At 38.9% G+C, this 21,790-nt stretch overlaps 2 protein-coding genes across 7 annotated transcripts in view; one reads left to right on the top strand and one right to left on the bottom strand.

The window, feature by feature from the left end:
- mffa (mitochondrial fission factor a) lies at window positions 1–6,947 on the bottom strand. 3 transcript variants are annotated; one of them, XM_042414213.1, is made up of 8 exons: window positions 6,712–6,947; window positions 5,624–5,841; window positions 4,547–4,716; window positions 4,331–4,422; window positions 3,335–3,499; window positions 1,987–2,043; window positions 683–767; window positions 1–576 (listed from the first exon to the last, which is right to left on the bottom strand). In XM_042414213.1, the coding sequence occupies exons 2-8, from the start codon at window positions 5,835–5,837 to the stop codon at window positions 445–447; spliced, it is 915 nt and encodes a 304-aa protein (XP_042270147.1). In that variant the 5' UTR covers window positions 5,838–5,841; window positions 6,712–6,947; the 3' UTR covers window positions 1–444. The 3 variants fall into 3 exon arrangements, with proteins under 3 accessions (XP_042270147.1, XP_042270148.1, XP_042270149.1); XM_042414214.1 differs by lacking the exon at window positions 3,335–3,499 and having other exon boundaries at window positions 6,712–6,943; XM_042414215.1 differs by lacking the exons at window positions 1,987–2,043; window positions 3,335–3,499 and having other exon boundaries at window positions 6,712–6,941.
- Window positions 6,948–12,496: 5,549 nt separating this feature from the next.
- The window catches only part of megf6 (multiple EGF like domains 6), a 61,726-nt gene continuing 52,432 nt past the window's right edge, over window positions 12,497–21,790 (top strand). For 2 of the 4 annotated variants that reach the window (XM_042415122.1, XM_042415119.1), the window contains exons 1-4: window positions 12,497–12,871; window positions 13,944–14,078; window positions 14,215–14,324; window positions 14,445–14,549. In XM_042415122.1, the coding sequence (XP_042271056.1) occupies window positions 12,789–12,871; window positions 13,944–14,078; window positions 14,215–14,324; window positions 14,445–14,549 (433 nt within the window). In that variant the 5' untranslated portion in view covers window positions 12,497–12,788. Of the gene's footprint in view, window positions 12,872–13,153; window positions 13,387–13,943; window positions 14,079–14,214; window positions 14,325–14,444; window positions 14,550–21,790 lie in introns of those variants that run through there. The other 2 variants (XM_042415120.1, XM_042415121.1) reach the window with 2 other exon arrangements.

Below are 21,790 nucleotides of genomic sequence, written 5' to 3'. Positions count from 1 at the left end.
TATGGTTTTACTAAACTTTATTACATTTCCTAGTTCTGTGTTCCACATATTACTCTGTCTGCATTAAATTTTCAACTTCAGTTACACCCCCACAATGCAGCTCCATTTTCTGTTTTGATAAACTAAGCTATACCGTATCTCTGAATGACTTCTTCCCAAAGCAACAAATATTTACAAGTCATGCTTAGCATCAAGCAAGAGGATTTGTAATAAAAACAAAACATGAGAAAACAGAACAGACATAATGAACAGAAGAGTAAAAAAATAAAACTGTGTATGTATTAAATAAATGAAATCACAAAAATCAGCCGTGTGCGACAGGTCTAGTGCACGTCAGGATCTTCGTCACACAGACTGAGTGCAGCGGGTAGCTATCATTTGACACATATAATAAGGTATAGTACGTTCTCCTGCCATGGCGTTGGCAGAAATAGAGACCCGGCTCTAACGTCGCAACCACACCCAGGTGTTGACGAGCCAGAAAGCTACAGTGACTGAGTACAGGATCATCTCCCGCTTTGCTCGCTCCTTGTTCTCCTCCTCCAAAAGTTGGAGTCTTCGGTTCAGCTTGATGAGCTATAAGTAATAAAAAAAAAAGAAAAAAAAAATTTTTTTTAATCACAATGGTTCTGAGATCAGGTCTCGTACCACAAAATAGATACTGTGGATGTGAAAAACTGACCTGACGCCGGAGTGTTGCTGCATCAACCACAGTCATGTCATCAGGTCCCCCGTCCAGCGTGGCTTCATATGTTGATAGTGCAAGTCTTAAAATGAGAACAGTTATTTTTAAGAACAAAATAATTCACTTAGCAATTAACAGATTGTATAATTAACACACATACACATATATATACACAGGGTGTGATTTGCTGGGGGGGATGGTGGGGATTTCCCCCCCTCTGGTCTATATATCCCTGCATCTGTTATCTGCATCTGAGTTATTTTTATCCCCAGTGGGGACAAAAATTTATTCCCCTCATAGTGATTCATGCTGCTTCACCCACAGACCATATAAGCCATCTAAAATAAAAATAGGCTATTTAAAAATAATCTAAGCAAAGCACTGCAAGAAATGGAAATGGACTTGACAATGAGATGACACCATGTCTAGGCTATGTGATGATGCAGAAAGTGGACCAGAGGTTGTCTCCATTACTGCTTGGAGATTTGCAGAGATGTGGGTAAAAGAGGGGCGACACATCACGGATGACCACTCCACAGGAAAGCATATAGAAGACAGAACTCTGTCATCAAAGTTTTCTTAGTCAGACAAGTAGGGATATACTGTAGCCTATCTATTTTTATGATGACAGCATGTTGTGCTATTGCATGTTGTGATTATTTTCTATTCAATATGGAAGTTTGTTGCGTGCTGTGCATAGAGCTGAGTTAAACAGTGGCTTGCAAGAATGACATTAAGTGTATTGTCACGTCTGGCTGAGTGGCTTTATGCACAATACTGAAAGGAGCGTTTGGGTATTTCTGGCATGTTAAATTAACATTTAACCTTTTGTTTTGTTTTATATGATCACATCTTCTACGTGTCCGGATGAGGAAAGGATAAGACATGAACTTGACATCACATCACTGAGAGTGAAAATATCACACTACTCGATGAATTAAATTTAAAAAATGGATTAAAATATTCCTGCAAATGCAGTGGTCAAGTTCAAATTTTCTAATTGTTTTATTAAAGTTCATAATTATTCAAAAAATATTACTGTACCAGCTGCAAGCAATAGCTTAATATGCTTCATAGTCTATGTAGGCTCAATGTGGTTCTGATTCATTTTCATGAATAAAAACGTTTCAAAAACATCCCCCCTCTGATTTTTTTCACAAATCACACTCTGTTTATATAAATGTTTGTTTTTTTCCAAAACTAAATCCTATTTCTTGGCCTGAAATGAGAATGAGAGGTAGGAAAGGATGAAGAGAAGGAAAGAGGGATAGAATCAAGATTGAAGTGCCAGGTGAAGTTACCTGGATTCATGCAGGGGGTTGGAGCTCGAAGCCGACCCCCCTCTCAGTGATGGTTTGCTAAAGAGGTGGGGAAAGACGGGGTTGAGAAAAGGGAAAAATAAGAGAGATAGAACAACATACACATGGTACTGTGTTGCATACATGCACGGTACTCTGTTGCATACATGCACACGCAACTGACATATCCCTCGAATGCTATCTTTTATAAACATCCAATTTCCTTCCGAAACAGATCAAAAAAATACATTCCAGCTGCCAGATGTGGAGGAAGGTTTTGCAAATCAAACTTCTGAAGTGTGTCTGCTTTCACATCATGCCTTCCTCAAAAAGAACAAACAGTCAAAGGTTTTAACAGTTGCGACACCATGAGGAAGGTGTAAGATGAAATATGTGGGTATTTTAAAGTTCTTTATGCTCAGATATAAAACCTTAGAAATTAATTTATATGCTCTGCACACTCCATCAGTTTAATTTGTCATTGTTTAGTTTGTTATACACTTTATCCTGACCCATGGGCATTTGTGAAGTTGGATGCACCCTGGCGTCACTATTCTGCAGGGTTTAGTGAGTAAGTCACAGGAAAAACATGCGGTCAGTGCTAATTCACTTCATCTGAGCCTATTTTTTATACAGCATCACTGCATCTTTGTTCTTCCTAAAAAAAAAAAAAACAATTTTCAATCATTGGCTTCCAACAAACTCAGCAAAATCTAAATTTGGATTGTTGGGCAAGTCCCTGTACAACTTACATTAGTCAGGCAATTCCCACCACCACTAAAGGACTACATGACACTGTCATTCAGTTCTTCAGTAGTTACTACAAAGCTGAAATGTATCTAGCAGTGATGCCTTGACCAAACCCACAGACTGGAAAGGTACACACGATAAACTTATAAACTTGGCTACATTTTACTTTGATTAATAAATACTGTATAAATATTGTTACTGAGGTTAGAAATAGTCAGTTGGAAAATGGTCACATAATGCTTGAGCCTCCTACATGAACAGTCCCAAGCTTCTAACATCACTGAAGGCCTAACAACATTTCAGAAACACCGCATGAAACCCCCCTTTCCCTAAACACAGGGCACTGAAGTGCAGAAATCAAAGCACTGTAGATTCAGTGAGACTCTCCAAAGGTTAGGACAGCTGATGCAGTCTGTATTGTCCCTTCTGAACAATTTTTAGTGAGTCAAAGTTGTTCAAACTATAAAAAGATGACTTACTTCATCTTCAACTGACACACTGACCTGTAAAAAATATCCTGCTAGCTCTAAATCTCTGAACAATGTACAGAGCAGAAGTGCTATTTTCACAGCCCTAGCAAAATGGATGACTGAGAGGTCACCTGCGAGGGTTCTCATCCAAGACCTCAAGGACCTGCTGGTAAGCCCGACGTGTAGTGGACTGGATGAAAGATAAAACACCGCTAGCGTTGTACACGTTGTGTTCTTCTTCGGCCACGGTGAGAGGGGGGCAAGGGTGCACAGTGGATGAAGGGGACAGGGTCGCACTGCTCAGTGCCCACCATTAAGAGCAGCCAATTCAGAGAAAACAAGAGGAAAAAGACAAAAGAGGAAAGAGGGGAAGGAATGAGGAGAGGGAGAGAAATGAGGAAACGAAACTATCCTCAACTTTTCTGACTTTGTAAAAATCACAAATCGATTGAAAGTAAATGAAAGCAATGTTGCAACAACAGCTGGAGACTGAACCTGCCATCCAGTAACAGGGATGTACTAACATATAATGTACCCAACAAAAAACTAATGGAAAACGAAATGCAGACTACAGGCATGGGCGAACAAATGATTCAAATTTTGATTTGTGAAAAAAACAGTTAAGAAGTAAAGCCAATCCTAGTATGCTTGAAATCTGAACAGCTCTGTATGAAAAATGTAAAGCCTGCATCACAACTTCCCTTTAACGGTTCTCTATAGTGTTTTGTATTGTGTCTTACAGTGTTGTTGAGAGAGGGGGGAGGTCTTGAAGTGCAGTCATATAATAAATAACTATTTTTTTCCCTTTCTTTTCCAAACATCCTGCTATTAAATAGTATCTGCGATCAAATCAAGATTAGGGACTATATTAATAGTTTAAAATCATGGTGTTAATGGATTAGTGTCAGTGACAAAAACAGCTGGAATCTGCATTAATACTGAAAGCAGAAAAAATTCTTTCAACAAAACAGCTAACAAGCCAGTCACCACAGACAGCAAGCTATCACAGAGACAAAGGGAAAGATGAAAATATAGAACCAGAAGAAGGATGCAACATGATACTGCATACAGGAGATAAGATGGATCTAGTACCACACTAACAATAGCACGCCCACGCCAATACTCACGTGGAATCATTGCGCATCAGCTGACTATTATGACGACCAGCTGCGTTCTCACTGGCTGAGCGTTCTCGGCGCAATCGTCCTTGGGGCCGCAACTACAAGAAATAGTGGCAACTCATTTATTCAGGCTATGGTTTCCTGTAAGGAAGTGATTCTGCTCAATGAGTGGATTTTATGTAGTGTCCTTAGTATGACATGATTTATTGCTTTTTCACTTACCACCTCCTCACTTTCTGGAGCTGCCCGTTGCTCCTCTTCCATGAAGTCTAGGGGTCTCTCACTGAGGGTGAGGACTCTGGGTGGAGTCTTCAGTGACAGGGTCTCTAGAGGTGTTGACTGGATTAAATCCAGGTCTCTGGGTCTGGTAAACTGGGGGTCACTACTGTCTCCTGATAAAGGAAGGTGAGAATTGTAGTTTCATATGAGAGACTGATGCAATTTCTACTTCACTTAATTTAAAGCTGGAGTGAGAGACTTTTGTCTCCCCCCTCTGGCAGTGAGAGTAATTACAAAAACACTGTCGACACGCGCTTACGTCATAGGCTCCGCCGTAACCTAGTCTGTCACTAGTGTTGTGGCTGTAAAATGGTGGATTAATTGTTTTGAGTGTCACACAACCCCTGCAAAATGACTCGTTTCACTTTCAGAATTTGATCCATTTGGGCTGATAACATTTTGAAAGTCTAGAAGAGCTGCATGATTAATTGATTTTATCCCCATTCAAGTTAGCAGAGAGCTAACCGGGAGTTAGCCAGCTAGGCCAGCGCATTCATCTGGCCAGCGCGGGAATGTCAAACCTGACACCAGGTTAAAAACTTGGGTAGTTTGAAATACAGAGAGATTTATCTGGCGGTGATAGGCTTAATTCAATTCAATCAGCATTGTGTGAACTTGTTTGGCAAACGCTTGAATGTAACGTTCATTTATATGTAAAAGTTCCTCACTGCAGGTTTAAACAATATACTGTGATTTAATCGCTGAAGGTGAAACATGACTTATGAAAACTTTCATATTTTGTATAGTGAACCTTCATTTTTGTTTAATTGTAAATAATAAATAATTGAGATGATTCTAATGCTGATCAATAAATGGGCCTCTAGGGCAGCTTGGACAAAGTCCTGAGCCACTGACAGAAGGATATCTTGTATCAGTCAATGACTGTAAGAAAGCCACAGAATAGCTAAATTACAGTCAGCTGGCAGCCACCAATGACACGCAGAATTAGATGTTTGTCATAAAGGACTTTGAGCAACACAGAAAACAGAATATGAACAGAACATTTTACGGCATACCAACCTGCTATCACAATTCTCTCAGGGACCTGCATTATGACACTGTGGAGGAGCTCCTGTGATCCAAGACTAGGGTCCTCATGGGCTTGAGGAGCCACTTTGAGCATCTCAGGGATGCGCATCCTCTGGCTAATTCCCTCGGTGTACTCCAGCTCATACTGGATACGGTTCATCTCCGCCATCTCTGCCGTGGGGGAGGGGAATGCTGCTCCGTTCATTTGACTGTGTAAAATTATTTGTTCAGCTCGTCAATAACACAGAAGTACAGCTGCAATGATTAGTCAATTAGTTGCAAACTATTAAATAAATCGCCAACTATTTTGATAATCTATTAATCGTTTTGAGTTTAAGGAAAAAATGTCCAAATTCTGATTCTAGCTTCTCAAATGTGAATATTTCCTGGTTTCTTTAGTCCTCTATGATAGTAAAGTGAATATCTTTTGGTTGTGGAATGTTGTTTGAGATAAAAGAAGATATCTGAGGATGTCATATCGCGCTTTGTGAAAAAGTGATCAACATTTTTCACCAACTTTTCAAGAACATGCCATTGTGAGAGATCCCTATTATAATAGTTTCACTTTCACTCTTTTTGACCTTATTATGCTGCATATCTCCAGGCACACTTTATTTAAAAGTAGCTACCAGACATGCATCATAAAATTTTCTTCTCAGATCTGATACTGAGAGATAATGAGAATGACCTGGTGCAACCTTAGAGCTGTAGTCAGGGTAAGAAATGGGAAAAAACTCATGACACTATCATATGATGGTAACAGTGTCTCCTGACTTTGTAGAGGGACAAAAGGCAGACTATTAACTAGTTGGACAGCAATCCTGACTGTACTTGTTCATGCTAATATGAACGATGATGCTGGTACAACAGCTATAATACCTAACTAACATCTTCCGGTATTTACAGTTATTAGTAGCAGTGTAGTTTTGTGTTTCAAGTGACCGTAAGGAGGTCTAACGTTAACTAAAACCCTAAAGTCAGTTGTGTTTAACACAAAGACTGTATAAAGATCACTGCTAACTCAACAACACATTAGCTTAGCGCCATTTCAAGCTAGCGCGCTAGCTGCAGTTTCTTACCGTTTGGTTTGTTGTTGAGGTTAGCTAACGTTGGCTCTCCGCGGGCTAATGCTCTGAAGGATATGAAAACCTCTAAAATATTCTCCGTATGGAGGCAGTTAAGTATAAGTGTTACAGATGATGTAGCTGTCAGTCATCTCCCTGTGTTGATGTGAGAGAGGGACCACCTCTCTTACTCCTCTGTGTTGTCAATGCCAACTAATTTTAAGGGGGAAGTTCGCCCCCCCTCTGCTTCTTTAGTGTTTATTGGCGATTGGTAAACCAGCTTAGAGGCACATTACCGCCACCAACTGGACTGGAATATGGAACAAGAGATTATGCAGGAAATTAAAAAAAAAAAAAAAAAAACTGTAGATTTTTTTAGTTAAATCAGTTTCTTTTAAAAACTTAATAATGTCACAGTATATCTTGCCTGTTGTCTTTCTCAAGAGACCTTACAATGAAAAGTCCTGTGACCTATTCTCAGACGAGTGATGATGTTTTCTTCCCCTCGTTTCCAGCCCGCCATCCTCCCGGCACCAGCATGTCATTGTATATAATATAGATGTATTCCAGTTTCATTACCATCCCAATACTCCTGCCATACTGATTGTGCATGTGTCTGAATGAATGTCTTAACTTCAGCTTTGCTTAATGGAACTTGTAGGTCTTCATGCTTAATTCTGAGTGCTTCTTTGGCCAGAATATCCACCTGCTCATTTCCTTCCACACCAACATGAGCAGGAACCCAAATGAAGCACATAGATATACCCGTAATTTCCATCCTGTACATTATAAGGAATATTTTATTGACAGTATCCGTTCCAAATGACAATCTGCCAGATTTTATGCTTGTTAGTGCTGAAAAGCTGTCAGATGCAATAACGGTGTTATTTATTTCCGTCTCCTCTATCCACTGCAGGGCCAATAATACTGCCAATAGCTCTGTGGTATATACTGACAAATGGTCTGATACCGTTTTCTTAATATATGACTCACTCACTGGGATATATACTGCTGCACCTTCACACTCTGTCTCAGGATCTTTGGAGCCATCTGTGAATATGAGTGTGAAAAATGCTGATCAAATTACTTCTGGACTATGCACCATACTGGAAGTTGCTCTGACTTGTCCTTCAATTCTTGCTGTATGTTGAGGACTTTACTTGGCAAGGTGAATAATCAGGGAGTCAAGCAAGAAATTGAAACTGTGGGGCTGTACTGTAATTGATATAATCATATGTTTTCTGCCTTTGCATCACCAATCCACCCAAATCTTGAGTCTCATTATGTTCCCAGCAGTCTATTTAAACACTCTTGGCAGGATGTGTATCACATTGCCTCTGGAGATTAACCCAGTATGCCAGCATTAACTTCACTCTTCTGATCCATAAAGGTATTTCTCCCATTTCCACCTGCATCGCTGACACTGGAGATGTTGATTCTGCTGCTGACATGCAAGCTACCCACCCAAGACAGATCTCATGAGTGCCCAATATATATTTTGTAGCGATGCTTCACTTGCTTCCCTCTCCTGTCCTGACAAACAATGAAGTTTATTTATGACCTTTTTACATTTGTTCTTAACTTTATCCAAATGAACACTCCATGTGAGCTTTTCCCAAAGCAAACCTCAAGAAATCTAATTGCTTTTACTTGCCCAAGAGGTTTTTCATACAATTTTAAGGAGATGGATGCAATTTTATGCCAACTTGAGAAACAAATTACTTGTGTTTTTGCTGCAGATGGTTTGGCTCCCCGTTTACTTGCCCATTTTCCCACTTCAACTATTACAGTTTGCATTTTCTTATTGACTTAAGATACATTGCGGCCTCTTATCCACAGAACCCTTCTCATCCTCGTGCAAAGATTTTCCTACAATTTGTTCAACCTGAGAGAAGATGTCATTGATCATTATGTTGAATGAGAACGGATTACATATACTACCTTGCGGAGTTCCATTTCCACTGTAAATACACTGGAGTATTCTGCACCTACTCTTACTTGTATTTTCCTGTCAAATAAAAAGTCCATAACCCAATTATACAGTATGCTCTACCACCAATTCCCAATGACTTCAACTTAATACGCAGCACTTCTTTCCAAAGCATATCATACGCCTTTTCCACATAAAAGAAGACAGCTATCAGTACTTCCTTGTTCATCTCTGCTTTCCTGATTTTCATATTAAGCACAATACAGAATCCACTGTATTCTGACCCCTACAGAACCCACTTTGATAGGGAGACAAAAGAGCTTTACTTTCTAGGAAAAATGTTAATCTCTCTGTGACCATTTGTTCCATGATTTTACATAAACGGGAAGTTATGGCAATAGGACAGTAGCTAGAAGCATCTGAGGGGTCATTTCCTGGTTTTAGAACGGACACTGAAAGAAGTTGGCCAGTATCCCAAATTCTATTAAACTTAGCACCATGCCCAGTTTATTATCTGTCATGTGTACCAACATTTTATAACATACGCCATCTTCATCTCAAACACATGCTACTGCTACTGCAGTCAATGATTGCTGCTGCTGCCTATAACTGGCTATTGAGCTGAGCTGCTTACACCTGCAAACGCATTCCCAGTGTGTGTGTGAATGGTCATGTGACATGCGTTTTCAGGTGTGTTAATATGGACAGAGATTACTTTTGAAACGGTGCTAAAAGGCTTGTGTGGATTGAGATATTAGTCATAGACATATTAGTGTGGACATAGTCTAGAACGCAATCCTGGAGTTTTCAAACTAAAATGGGGTCAGCAGCGTTTTCACTCTCCATTTTATGGATTTGAAAATTCCAGGGTGGTGTGGACGTTAGGCATAAATGTAGCAAAAGTTATGTGTTTTTAAAATGAAAACATATTAGTGTGGATGTAGCCATAGACTGAGTGTGTGACAAAGAAAATTGTTTTTGTGTGTGAGGGAAAATGTGTGCATTTTAGCGTTTGAGTCACTTTTCAAAAGTTGTAAAAGGTTCCAAATAAATGTTAAAAGTATCTAAAGTTGTTACTAGGTACTTTAAAAAAAAAAAAAAAAGTTGCCGCGGTACAGAACAAAGCATGCCAGACTTGTTGTCTGGACTGCACACGCTTGAGGACAACAGCTAAGAAATGCTAGCAGTTTTCAGAAGACCTTTCTCCTGCATTTTTTTCAGTCAAGAGTTTGACATTCTCATGGTCCAAGCATGCACAAGTGTTCCTGTTTGGTACTTTTGGCTGTGTTATAAAGAAAGGACAATATTGAACAAACTGTCTGTCAGACAGCCTGTGGGAATTTTGCATTTCAGAATTATACTGCAGAATGAGTTCAGTCAAGGGTTTAACTAACACACACTCCTGTTGTTTGTTTTTGTTTTTTTGTGACTGTATCCTTTCTTCCTGGCAATAAGCGACTGTTCTCATCTCAGCAGAAGACAACAACTCTCTTTTCTTTGGATGGCCAATTTCTTTGCAATCCTTGATCTGTTCCCTTCAGTTGTAGAATTTGCCTTCTGCATCTTTGTGTGCACTTTCATAATTTTTCAAATGCACTTTTGGCAGTTTCCATTTCTCTTTTCATTTTGTGCATTTTACTGCACAACTTTGTTTTCTCTCTTCTCTTGCTTTCTTTCTTCTCTACTGCTCGCTACTCTCTGTGGCGTTGAGAATGCTCTCGGTTGCTGTACATCTACACTGACAATATTCTCTCTATCAATGTTGGAAGGGTTAGGTTGAAGCTCTCGTGGGAGTTCTATGGGAGTTGTATCCATTGACTCAGGTATGAAATTGCCTCACTTTTTCCTTGTCTGTTCTGGACAGTTGGCTGATGGGAGATTCACAATTTTCCCTCTCTCTTCCTCCTCTGATAACTATAAAACATGAGAACTAATAAACTTGCATATTCCCATTTAAAGATCTGAAAGGTCTGACTATTGTAAAAAAAAGTAATAACTGCAAAATAAACTGTTATCCAGACTTGTATTATAGTTTATCAAGATGTATTACCTCTTTTCTTTTTGCAAGATATGCTTGTCTTGCAGCCCTATGCAGCATACTAAGTTCAATGAATGCAACTTTAAGTAAACCTCAATACATGATCGAACACTGTACATAATGGCTAAATGGTGGAGAAAAAATAAACTACAGCTAACCAGCCAGAAAATGAAGATGAAGAAAGTTATAAAGACATATTACTTTACTCATCAGGAGAACCCGAACCTGAGATCCTGTATACAACCAAATAGATGCTGTTAATGGAGACCTGACTTCACCACCACCTTGGCTGTCCTATTCACATTTACTATATGTTCACAGTTGAATATCAGGAGAAAACAACATCGCTGGAGTCTGTTCAAAAGGTACTGCTCATCAACATTTTTACATCACATCCTATTTCCTTTATATTCTTTTAACTTGCATTTTCCCTGTGATGGCTAAGATTGCTATTAAGATGTATCTAAAAGTTTGTTGCAATAGGTAATTAAAATCTTGTTAAGTGTAACCTATTCTACAAAAGCTTACTTCTATGTTTTACGGTCTTTAAAAGACATCATAGCTTGGCTATTACACACTGTTTTTCTGTCATCTACAGAAGCTGTCATTCAGATTGCTGAAGAACACGAAGCAGCAGTGGAGGATTAAAGTGAAGTTGCCCGGCTCCTGACCTGCAAGGATCCAAAGCCTTTTGGCCCAGCAGACTTGTGATGCAAAGCAGACTCATCTGGGCTTTTGGACTCTTTACAGACAAGTACACAAACACCATTTTGAAGACACCTGCCTACCCTGGTGACTTGACATCTCCCACAGTTAAACATCCATGTTTAGATAACCTGAATGTTTTGTTTCAAGGAAATTATAGTGTCTGCGTCAGTATGGCGTCAGTATTTTTTCATGAGGATTTGTTTGTGGCTACAAATTTAAACAAGCTTTTTAGGGGTCCAAGAAGCGAAGCCACTGGAACCCTATTGTATTTGTTTAGTATTATTTTTAGTATTATTTTAAAAACATTATGATTATGATTATGATTATGATTATCATTATCATTATTATTATTATTATTATTATTATTATTATTACGCCCTAAAATATCTGGGTATGGTTATACTGAGTAAGATATGGATATACTGCTCGGATCAAGTTTATATAGGTTATGTTTATGGTTGGATGTACAAGGTGGCCAATATAATTTAATTTAATTTCTTTAGTATCTAACCTATCAAATTTCAATAATACAATGTAATATAGCCTACTCTTAATTACTGTTACTATTACTATATATACTATACAATATTAGTATACTATGTATCATATGCAATACTGCTTGCTGCCTGTGTATAATATCTATTTTTATTTTTATTATTTTTATTTTCATGTCTCATATTTTAGGCTATATAGGCCTCGTGGATGCTCATAATGTACATATTATTCAGGTTTTGTAGGGTTACTTACCAACTACCTAAAAAGTACAAAAACAATTATGCATCTGTTTTTGTTTTCCATAGGTTTTCCTTAATTTCCTTAAGTTGGATCAATTGAATAATTAAATGCATTAAAATCATGTGTTTGCCTATTCTCGATTTCATTTTGGTACATATTGGGCTGCGTTATAGGTTACTGAAAGGTGTTTCTAATATTTATAGAATGCTTAATCCACTCCCATTTTCATACACAAAGGGATCAGAATTTCTCAACACATTTCAAATAAAACTTCCAGTGCGAATTTCCACTTAAACAACTATAAGCCTACATTTTGTCGCATTTTATATTTATCCCGGACATGATAAAAGCATGACTGGCCGTGTTGAAATAGTCGCCCACATGTCCAGGTCAGTGTCGCTGGGGGTTTTGGGAGCTGGCCCCTCAGTGACTGTGGGTGGTGCATTTACCCGAAACCATTCAAGAGCTGCGATTGACATGAGACAAGTCGACCCTCATCTGCCCACCCAGTAAACGGGAAATCACGTCTGGATCAGTGGAAATAGCACTGCAAGACAAACAGCCAACTTTTGAGTCATGTCTTAAAACGGACTTCCATTCATGTCAGGATGCTCTTCATTTGATGGACACAGAGGCTGCGCCGACTGACTACTTCTCTCCGCGTCCTAACTGGCAGAAATTATGTCCCCAGATATTTTCATTTTGTGTGTGATATCATTCAGCACTATGCACATCGCATCATCTTTGGAGCTGCAACTTGGCATGTAAGTAAAGTTTTGGAATTTAGATCGTCTCCCTTGTTTTTTTTTTTGTTTTTTTTTAAATACATTCGAGTTTATTAATGAATCGGATGAAGGAGAAAGTTTTACGTTTACATGTTTTAACACAAGACTGAAGCAAAGTACTATGATTTTTAAGGCATAGTCTAAGTTTTATAAACAACTGTACTTTTGTCTGTGTCATTTTAATAGTTTATTGTTCACTCTGCCTAATGCCCACTAGGAGTCGCTCTTTCAGGTCCCCTATGAGTTAAGATGTGTGTTTTATAGCAGCTCTTGCTCCTGCAAAGCCTCCAGTGGAATGTGATTTTATTGTATACTACTGGACCAGAGGTTTCCGAATATAAATAGAGGGTACTGTACACGATTGAAGGAATCGTTTTCATTACCGGAGAAGCCGAGTACTTCCTCTAATTAACTTCAGGCTGTTCAGTATTGAAGCCAGATGGTTCTTGAAGGAGGACACCTCTGGTTAGTTTACCTGCACTGACAACACAACGGTATGCACGCTATTTATGATGGAGTGCTGCTCAGTAAAAAACACTGTGCTGTTTAATGAATATGTGCACAAAAGTGCATGCATGCACATGAACAAACAAACAATTATGGAGAACAAAAAACTTAATTTCCTGTGGAATTTAATTGGTTGTTTATTGAGAGTTGTAGCCAGTGTCTGGAGCCATGGATCGTTTTTTTTTTTTTCTGCACCTTAATCAAGCATATTGCACCATGCAGGAAGCTGTATAAGCTAGTTGTTTGACAAAGAACGTGTGTGATGAGCTCATGCAACAGAACATGTGTAGAACATGTGGAAGATCATGTCTGTTAAAAATGCATACATCTCTCAGCTCTGCAGCAGACCTAGACCACCATGGGCAGCTCATAGTCTCTCAGATATCTCCTACTAAAACATGACACATGCAGCATAAAGTACTCACAGGCTGGTTTTGGAAAGCATAATATGTAATCCTTCTTTTAGAATGTATCACAAATTCTAACCCTAAAGCAGTATTTTTGATTACATCTGTCCATCTCCACCTCCATTTTGTGTGCACAGGCCAAATGTTTGTGCTGACCAGGAGATGTCCATGTTGGGGGCCCCTCAGCCGTGTGTCCAGGCTTTTACTCGCATGGTTAAGGTGTGGAAGCAGGGCTGCACAAGCCACAGATGGTGTATGGGCTACGAGAGGAGGTGAGAGCAGCTGCTCTTTTGCAATGCACAGACACTTGACTATCCATATTATTTTCATGAATATCCTCATAATATGTTTAATCCTATAATGCAACAACCATAAAATCCCACCTGTAACAGAGCTTCTCTTCCTCAGGACAGCGTACTTCACAACCTACAGGCAGGTGTACAGCATGGATTTGCGCACAGTCTATAAGTGCTGCCCTGGCTGGACACAGAAGGGTGAAGAGCCGGGCTGTTTGTATAGTGAGTATTAGCATTTCAGTATTAGATAGGGCTAGTTTTGATATGAGGCTGGTTTATATATCAATTTGATATTTCAGACAACATTTAAATCATCAAAATCCTTATATGTGGTATCCGCAGGGGTGTGTAGTGCCAATACATGTTTCAATGGAGGGAAATGTGCAGAGAGTGGAGACCTTATATGCCAGTGTCCAGAGGGCTTCAAAGGGCCAAGATGCCAGTATGGTGAGTTTTCATTCCCATCTGATGAGCATTCACCATGGGTAAAATAAACTTGGTCATGTGTACTAGCATCTTCTACTAATCCATTCCTTGAATTATCCACTTTTTTTTTACAGCAGTCAGCTAAGTGTATAGCTTTGGGAGTCTGTGAACTGACCTACATGTTGTTAAAGCTTTTAATGGGCCCAGTTCAGACCTTATGCTTTCACTTTACAAAAGCAGTATGAGCCTGTAGGGTGGCTGTGATTGGATGAGGCTGCTCTGTGGGGGTCTCTGGGTAGTTAAAGGTAGAAGAAGTGCTCTGTGGGAGGAATGGTTTCCCGTGAAGGTTGCGGAAGCTGAGCTTCCAATTAGTAAAAACTGTATGTTAATGTGAGTATCTGCAGTTTTGATATTCGTAAAGCTAAGCTGGGTGCTAGAGCAAATTTTGTCACATATTACAATATTTCAGTCTGCTTAAGGTTGAAGTGTAGTTCTGTTTATCTAATCTGTTTTTTTCTAAATGTGCCTGAAAGATTAATAGCTTTAGAAAAATAAAACTAAAAGGAAAATGTATCTGTTGAAGAATTGGAAGACATCTCTGAAGGCAGGAAAAACAGGACAGTTCAGAATCTAATGGAGATCACTATACCCGTGCAACTAAATAGTCTTGTTGGAGTACAGGGAACCTGGGTTTAAACGGTAAACACATAAGCGTGTATCTGATTTAACCTTTAGTCTCTGTCTTGTTACCATCGCCATCTGTTCTTTCTACTGTCCTGTGATTTACATTACGTCAACACACAAACAGGAGGATGCATGCTAGTATTTTGAAAGAGTCCCGCAGAGACAGAATGGTGAACAGAGGATATTTGGTTCCTACCCCCCACATGCTCACAAACACACACACACACACACACACACACACACACATACTGCTTGGACTTTCCCGTTTGATTCCTTTCATTTTCCCTGGAGGAGGGGCCTGATTTCCAGAGGTTTTTAAACAGTCCTTCCTCTTGCTAAGACATTTCACAGGAATGTGTCGTTGTTTGTTAGAGGTAGCTCTCCCGCGCGTTTGTTTTGACATGGCCTATTTGGTTTTCACACCTCAGAGTGACAGATTGGGAACAGAAGACATTAGATCTAAACAAATTTCCTCCTATACATTTCTCTTTCTCTCGTTCACATCCTTTGCTTCAATCCTCCTCAGTGAAAACGTTTAATAACAACTCTTCTGTTGTTATTCAACGTTTTTCCCTCTCTCATCTCTCGAGACAGATTTATCCTCTCTCTTCTGCCAAAGTCATTATACAAGGAGAGAGTCAGCCAAGCTCCTGTGTTCAGCCAGTTTCCTTCACTGTACCTCTGCTTGGTGCAAAGGCCTATACTGTACCAATAATCAAAATCTTGTATGAGTAATGGAACCTGTCATATTTAATTTGAAGGTTTTAACTGCTAAAACAGCGACAGGAATAAACAAAGCTTTAGGTAAATTTGGAAAACTCATCCATCAAGTGCTGAAAGTGTAAATGTGAAAATTATCCCCAGTAGATAGTTTGTTCCAGGGCTTTCTGCTAACACACACACGTTGAACGATTATTTGCCACTAAGCATTGTCTCCAAAGTGAGAAGATCGTAACAACTTGTAGCAACTCATAAGTTAAATGATAAATCATTTAAACAAGTTTTGGATAAGTGACAGACAAACATATGGCATTTTTTTTCACCTCAAACACAGTTCCAAAACAAATCTGGCTGCATCAGCATATTAAAGGGAACATTCTGATTTTCTGTTATTTTTATACTGTTATACTGTCGAATGTCTATCTTAAACATGGTCAAAAGGCCAAAACTTGAGTTGAACAGTTGAATCAGCCTGCTCTGAACGCTCCGCTTGCAATGTTACCAATACTTCCTCCTCATGATGACGTCAGATTGTTCACGCATGTCCACAAACGGCCGTCAATTCCATAGCCTTTCTTGCTAAGGTTTTTCACATGTCCACTCACATATTTCAGATTGGATTTGGGCTCAAAAATGTACGGATGTATTTGAGAAATTGACGTTGTGAGTAAAGAATGAGAAAAAGAAGTGAAATTCTGCTACTATAGTTTGTTTAGTAGCCTCCGGAACCACTCATCAGGAGGGGGGCCTTAAAGAGACAGGAGCTAAAACGGCCTGTTTCAGACAGAGGCTGAACTGATGGGCTGCATAAAGAGCCAGTATAAGGTAAATTCGGATTTTTTTGAGCTGTAAATCATGGAAAGACATTCCAGTAGAGCCCCAGAATAAAAAACTATAGACCTGGAAATGTGCATGATACATCCTCTTTAAAAATGTTTTAATTTTTCTATTTGACAAACTTACATAGAATTTAAATATAACACCCCTTTGATGCTAAATGTGCAGGCTTAATACTTTGGATAATGCTAGTAAAAAATGTGCATCAAAAAGTGTTTGAATGGAGCTTCGGAGTAAAACCTTTTGTCAGTAAATTGAGAAACGGGCCAGTCCCTCTGATTTATTCCTTGGTGACAGAACAACTAGCAAGATCAGGGAAAACTTGCCAGGTGTGTACAGAGGATATTAGGCATGTATTGCATATTCCAGATTAACATAATTACTAAGACAGACTATTGTACATTGCTCAACCTGGGAATCTGGATATCTGTATGTGCACACTGAGCCACCAGGGTCCCGCCGGGGAACCTGTTCATTATTAGATTTGCTTTGTGAGCTTTAACATTCCAAAATGACAGACTTATTACTGTCCTGTATGTGATTCATGCATGACGGAGAAACAGCAGATATGGCAGAGAAGCAGGAATGTTGACCTCTGTAGATTTATCTTGGAGTAATAATTTAAAGGCAACTGGTCTTGCTGTTCGGTCATGAAGATGTTTCACGAGGCTTCGTCAGATTTATTATATAGTATTTCCTGCATGTTCTCGTTCTTTCCCATGTGCTCTTAATCCTGCTGCGTGTAATGTCTGTATCATTGTAGCATGTACGTATTTGCTGCTCTGATTGATTGATTTTCTGGGCGTTGGTCCATCTGCCAATCGCTTTGTGTGTTTTGTGTGTATTACATGCTGCAAATAAACTGAAGCCTGACAGTGCATGTGAGGTGTTCTTTCATGGCACAGATAAATCAGTCTTTTACAATTTCCTCAAGAGAATTACTTTAATGTTGTTATTTTATTATTATTCAATTTTATTTTATTTTATTTTAACATTTTCTTTGGGTCCCTATCCCTACATGCAACCATAAGTCAAATGCAGGTGCTTGTTCCAGATATGTGTTTAAGTGTGTATGGGTTATTGTGTGTTTGTATGTGTATGTTTAGATGCAAGCTGAAATTAAAACAGTCATGATCTATATTTTTATATTAACAATAGATCAAATAACTACTTGGGTGTGTCACTCGTAGTAACAAACCCATAGTTAATTATTACTTTATTACTAATTATTATCTGCAGTTCCCCTCATCTCTATAGAGCTTTTCAGCATCTTTTAGCTCATTGTTTTGGTTTTCCATCCCATAGCTTTACTGATTTGGTTCATGACTCTCATCAACCTTGTTTCTAGCCACAGCAGGCAACTGTTGACATCTAAAAAGCTTTAAATACCAAATGGCAGGCACACGAGGGTAGCAACTAGCTGGTGAACATACTGGAGTATTTACCAGCTAAGAAGTCAGTTATTTCCCTCAGGAGCTGGTGGAGACCAAAAAAGAGCTAAAATGAGAGTGAATATTGGACATATTAAACAGGTGGCTAGAAACATGACTCCAAATGAATGCTAATGTTGCATAATATCTGCTGAATGTTTTATAGGCAACTGTTTGCTAACAAGTTCACCGTATTAATTTAAAATGTAATAATTGTTATGTACGAATTTTGTTTACAACTTGTTTCCGCTGCCCCCAAGTGGCCAAAATCAGTTACAGCAGGTTTAAAGAACGTGTTTCTTTTCGAGATGGGAATGACACATCATGTTAAACTGCAAAGGAGGAGATGAAATGAGAAGTGTGTTACTGAGAAAGTGGATCCCTTAAGTTACATTAGAGGCATTTTTGGATCACTATGTGTGGCAAATGATCACTCACTATTACTATTTACACTGTCACCATGCTGCTTCAAGTACCAGATAAATTGCAAGGATGAAGAATAGAGAGGGGCAGCTACACAGAGAGCAACATATCAGTTTTGCTTTTTCAGCACAATTTAGCCAAGCTAGATTTCACTACAGTGAGAATGTACACTTAGAGCACTCAGTGGAAGGATCCGTGGTCTGCTCCCTCTCTTTTCACCACTCACCATCGATTGGCCTCTTAAATGTTAATCTCTTTGGTATTCCTGCCAAGTTGTGGTGGTAGAGATCACTGTGTGTTGCGGGGGCCAACTGGCCACCTGCTTCCAATCTCTGATATGAGACAGAAGGCACCGTCCATTGAAATGTATGTCAGCCACTGACACCAAGGCCACAGTGTTGACACTGCAAGGTAATGAACAGCCTGGACACAGCCCAAGCATATGCTGAGACACTGGAGCCTGCTCTGTAATCGTTGTATTTACCCCTGCTTGTGAATGCCACTCTGTCTCACTCTATTAAGACTTGGATTAGGCTTCGCTTTGGTTAAATTGGTGCATGGGTCTGCATGAAATTAAGAGAGTACAGGCACGTAACACTGTGAGTACAGAAACCATGTGGTCCTCACTAGAGGAGCCTGGCTGTTTTCAGAGCACTTTATTGAATAGTGATTTTGGACAGTGCCTAAGACTGGATCCTGTAGTAGAGGTTTGGGCTATTTAATGAGACAGCTAGAGACATCAGCACATGTTATGAATTTGATACATTTTTTTTTAAAAAAGGGGGGTTGATTCAGGTTGTGATTACAAAAATCTTTTGACTTTTGGGTAAATTTGAGGGAAAACAAGATTTTACTTTTCATTATTTTGAACATGTGCAGACAAATGCACATGCCACCAAAATGAAAACAGTATTTATTTCTTAAGAAATTATTTGTAATAAAAATAGATAAATTGTTGTCACCAAGCTTCCACTCTTGGAATTTCTGTAGAAAGCTTTATAGTTGTTGCAGTTACAATACACACCGAAGTTTCTTGCATGGGAATTGTCTTTCTTCGTATGAGGATTTAGCAGGACTTTGGGCTGTCTCCCACAGGCTCAGTTCTCACCTTGATCACTGAGCTCATGTCTGGACAGGATTGGTTTACTTCTCTATTAGATTAAACACACTTGTCGCTGTGTGCGTCATGTATGTAAACCTCTGCACGTAATGTTTGTGAATGCATCGTGTTAGGTTGTGCTTATTTGTGTGAGATGGAGTTTGAGAGGGCACTCCATGGTAGGCTTGTAATCTCTGGGGGAAAATGGAAATATGTGTTTCCTCCTATTGGATAAAACTATGTCTTCCATGAAAATTTTCTTCATTAAGCTTGACATGTAATGGTACTAATACACAGCAGCTATCTGTGACTGGGTCAAAGGATAAGGATCAATCATTCACATGGAGAGCAAGTAACTCCTTCTACGGGCTTGTTAGCAGTTAGAGGGACAATTAAATAAAACACTGTTTTTTTGGCACAGAAAGAGTTCCTTTTTATAATATGTGCTAGACAGGTGTTGTTTTGGTCATCTCTCCTCATTACAGGGGTTCAGTTTGTGTGTCATCCTTGAAGGTTTCTGTGGTGAAGTGGTAACATCTCACTCACGTTAAAGATGAGGGTAAACATACTTTATGAATGGCATTCACAGTTAGTACCCTTGTTGTGTGTAGTTTTAATGTAAGCACATTTGGGTTTACTGAATTAACTATTGATCCGCTCTCAATAATTTCATACAGGTGCTTTTGATCGTCTCTTGAATATGGCTAAAAAAGTAATGGATCTGGGGGAACTCTGGAAAAATAATCTGGATATGTCCTCACTTTGTATTGTATATTATAGATTTGATGTTCTTCATGGAGCCTTAGCCAGAGTTTGATCTCCTCTCTTCCACTGCTTTCACACTCCCTATGACTTCCTGTTGGACACGGAGGGAAAAATCTGCCAAAGCTTTCATTTTACCAGTATGGCTGCTCCAACACTGAACCTTAACAAGAGAGCCTCAAAGTGGATGTCTTTCAAAATGGAAAGACATTATAGTATTTCTCAAAGTAATTCTGGAAGTAATTAAGCTCAAAGATGCAATCAAGTCAATTTTTCAAGGTGTGGTTATAACAAAAACATAGCTGAGGAAAAATAAATAAATCTAAACCTAGACATATTTTGGTAAAAAATCGTAGTGTTAAGCCTGATTAAGTTATGAAAAACAAGCAGTAAAAGATGATGTCTTAGTAACTCCTATGATTGCTCTCACAACTTAGGGAACACTGATGTCTTTTACAGGTCTGGAATGATACTTCCGCCTTAACTAACCTACCATGCACAAAGTTTATTGTTAGACTCTTTCCATTGAATTTTGGAGAGGGCTTCACTGCAGAGCTCCAGGTCAATTATAAGCATTTTGTTTTGACTCCCCAGTAACATCAGCCTACTGAACATCTATCTCCCTCAGTATTTTCTGGCAGTGAGACAAAAGGACACATTGATAGCACTGTTACAGTTCCAGGCTAAATCATTCTCTAATGAGGTGAGGACATAATCTGGCCTGCAATAACACTGATGTATTCTTGTATACTGTTAAATCCTGGATACTGGACTCTAATCCAAAGGCCTAGTTAACACAATAACTTTGGCTTGTATGGTGTCAAAAGTGTTCTGCATATTGTGTTTTGAATTAAGATATAATATGAACCATATGCTTGTAATAACTGCACGCTTTATTGTTTGTTTTGGTCTCATTTCAAAGATTTCTTTAACCAAAATTTAGTCACTAGCCTCTCTTGTGTTTAAGTTTTTGAGGTGTGGGTGTCATGATGTTTTTTGTTTTCATAAAGAACTGCAGTGGAGACCTCATGATTACCTCTGACAGGTTGGTCTTTGCTTTGGCTTGCAGCTCTCTTGTTATTTTTATTAGAGGTTACTGAAACAGTTCACTGAAAATTATATTAACAATGTAAGCAGTCAGAAATGAACAGATCCTTTTAAAGTTTGCTGGTCTGGTATAATATGAGCTTAATCACTGAGTAATCAGTATTTTTCTCCCCAGATATTTTCTTAAGACATCCAGAGCAGCACATAAGTAAAAAACATTATGAAGATATTACTTATGGTAATTATCAGGTATTGAATAT

This window comes from Thunnus maccoyii, chromosome 6, assembly GCF_910596095.1.
Source record: "Thunnus maccoyii chromosome 6, fThuMac1.1, whole genome shotgun sequence".
In the NCBI taxonomy this organism is placed as follows: Eukaryota; Metazoa; Chordata; class Actinopteri; order Scombriformes; family Scombridae; genus Thunnus; species Thunnus maccoyii.
The sequence above is the reverse complement of the archived record's forward strand: the minus strand, read 5'-3'. Positions and strand labels throughout refer to the sequence as shown.

Coding starts and splice junctions, on each gene's coding strand:
- mffa (XM_042414213.1), bottom strand. CDS start 5,837: ATGAACGGAGCAGCATTCCCCTCCCCCACGGCAGAGATGGCGGAGATG. Junction 2,044..3,334: donor TTGGATGAGAACCCTCGCAG/GTGACCTCTCAG, acceptor CCACCTCTTTAG/CAAACCATCACTGAGAGGGG. Junction 768..1,986: donor AACCCCCTGCATGAATCCAG/GTAACTTCACCT, acceptor TCTCATTTTAAG/ACTTGCACTATCAACATATG.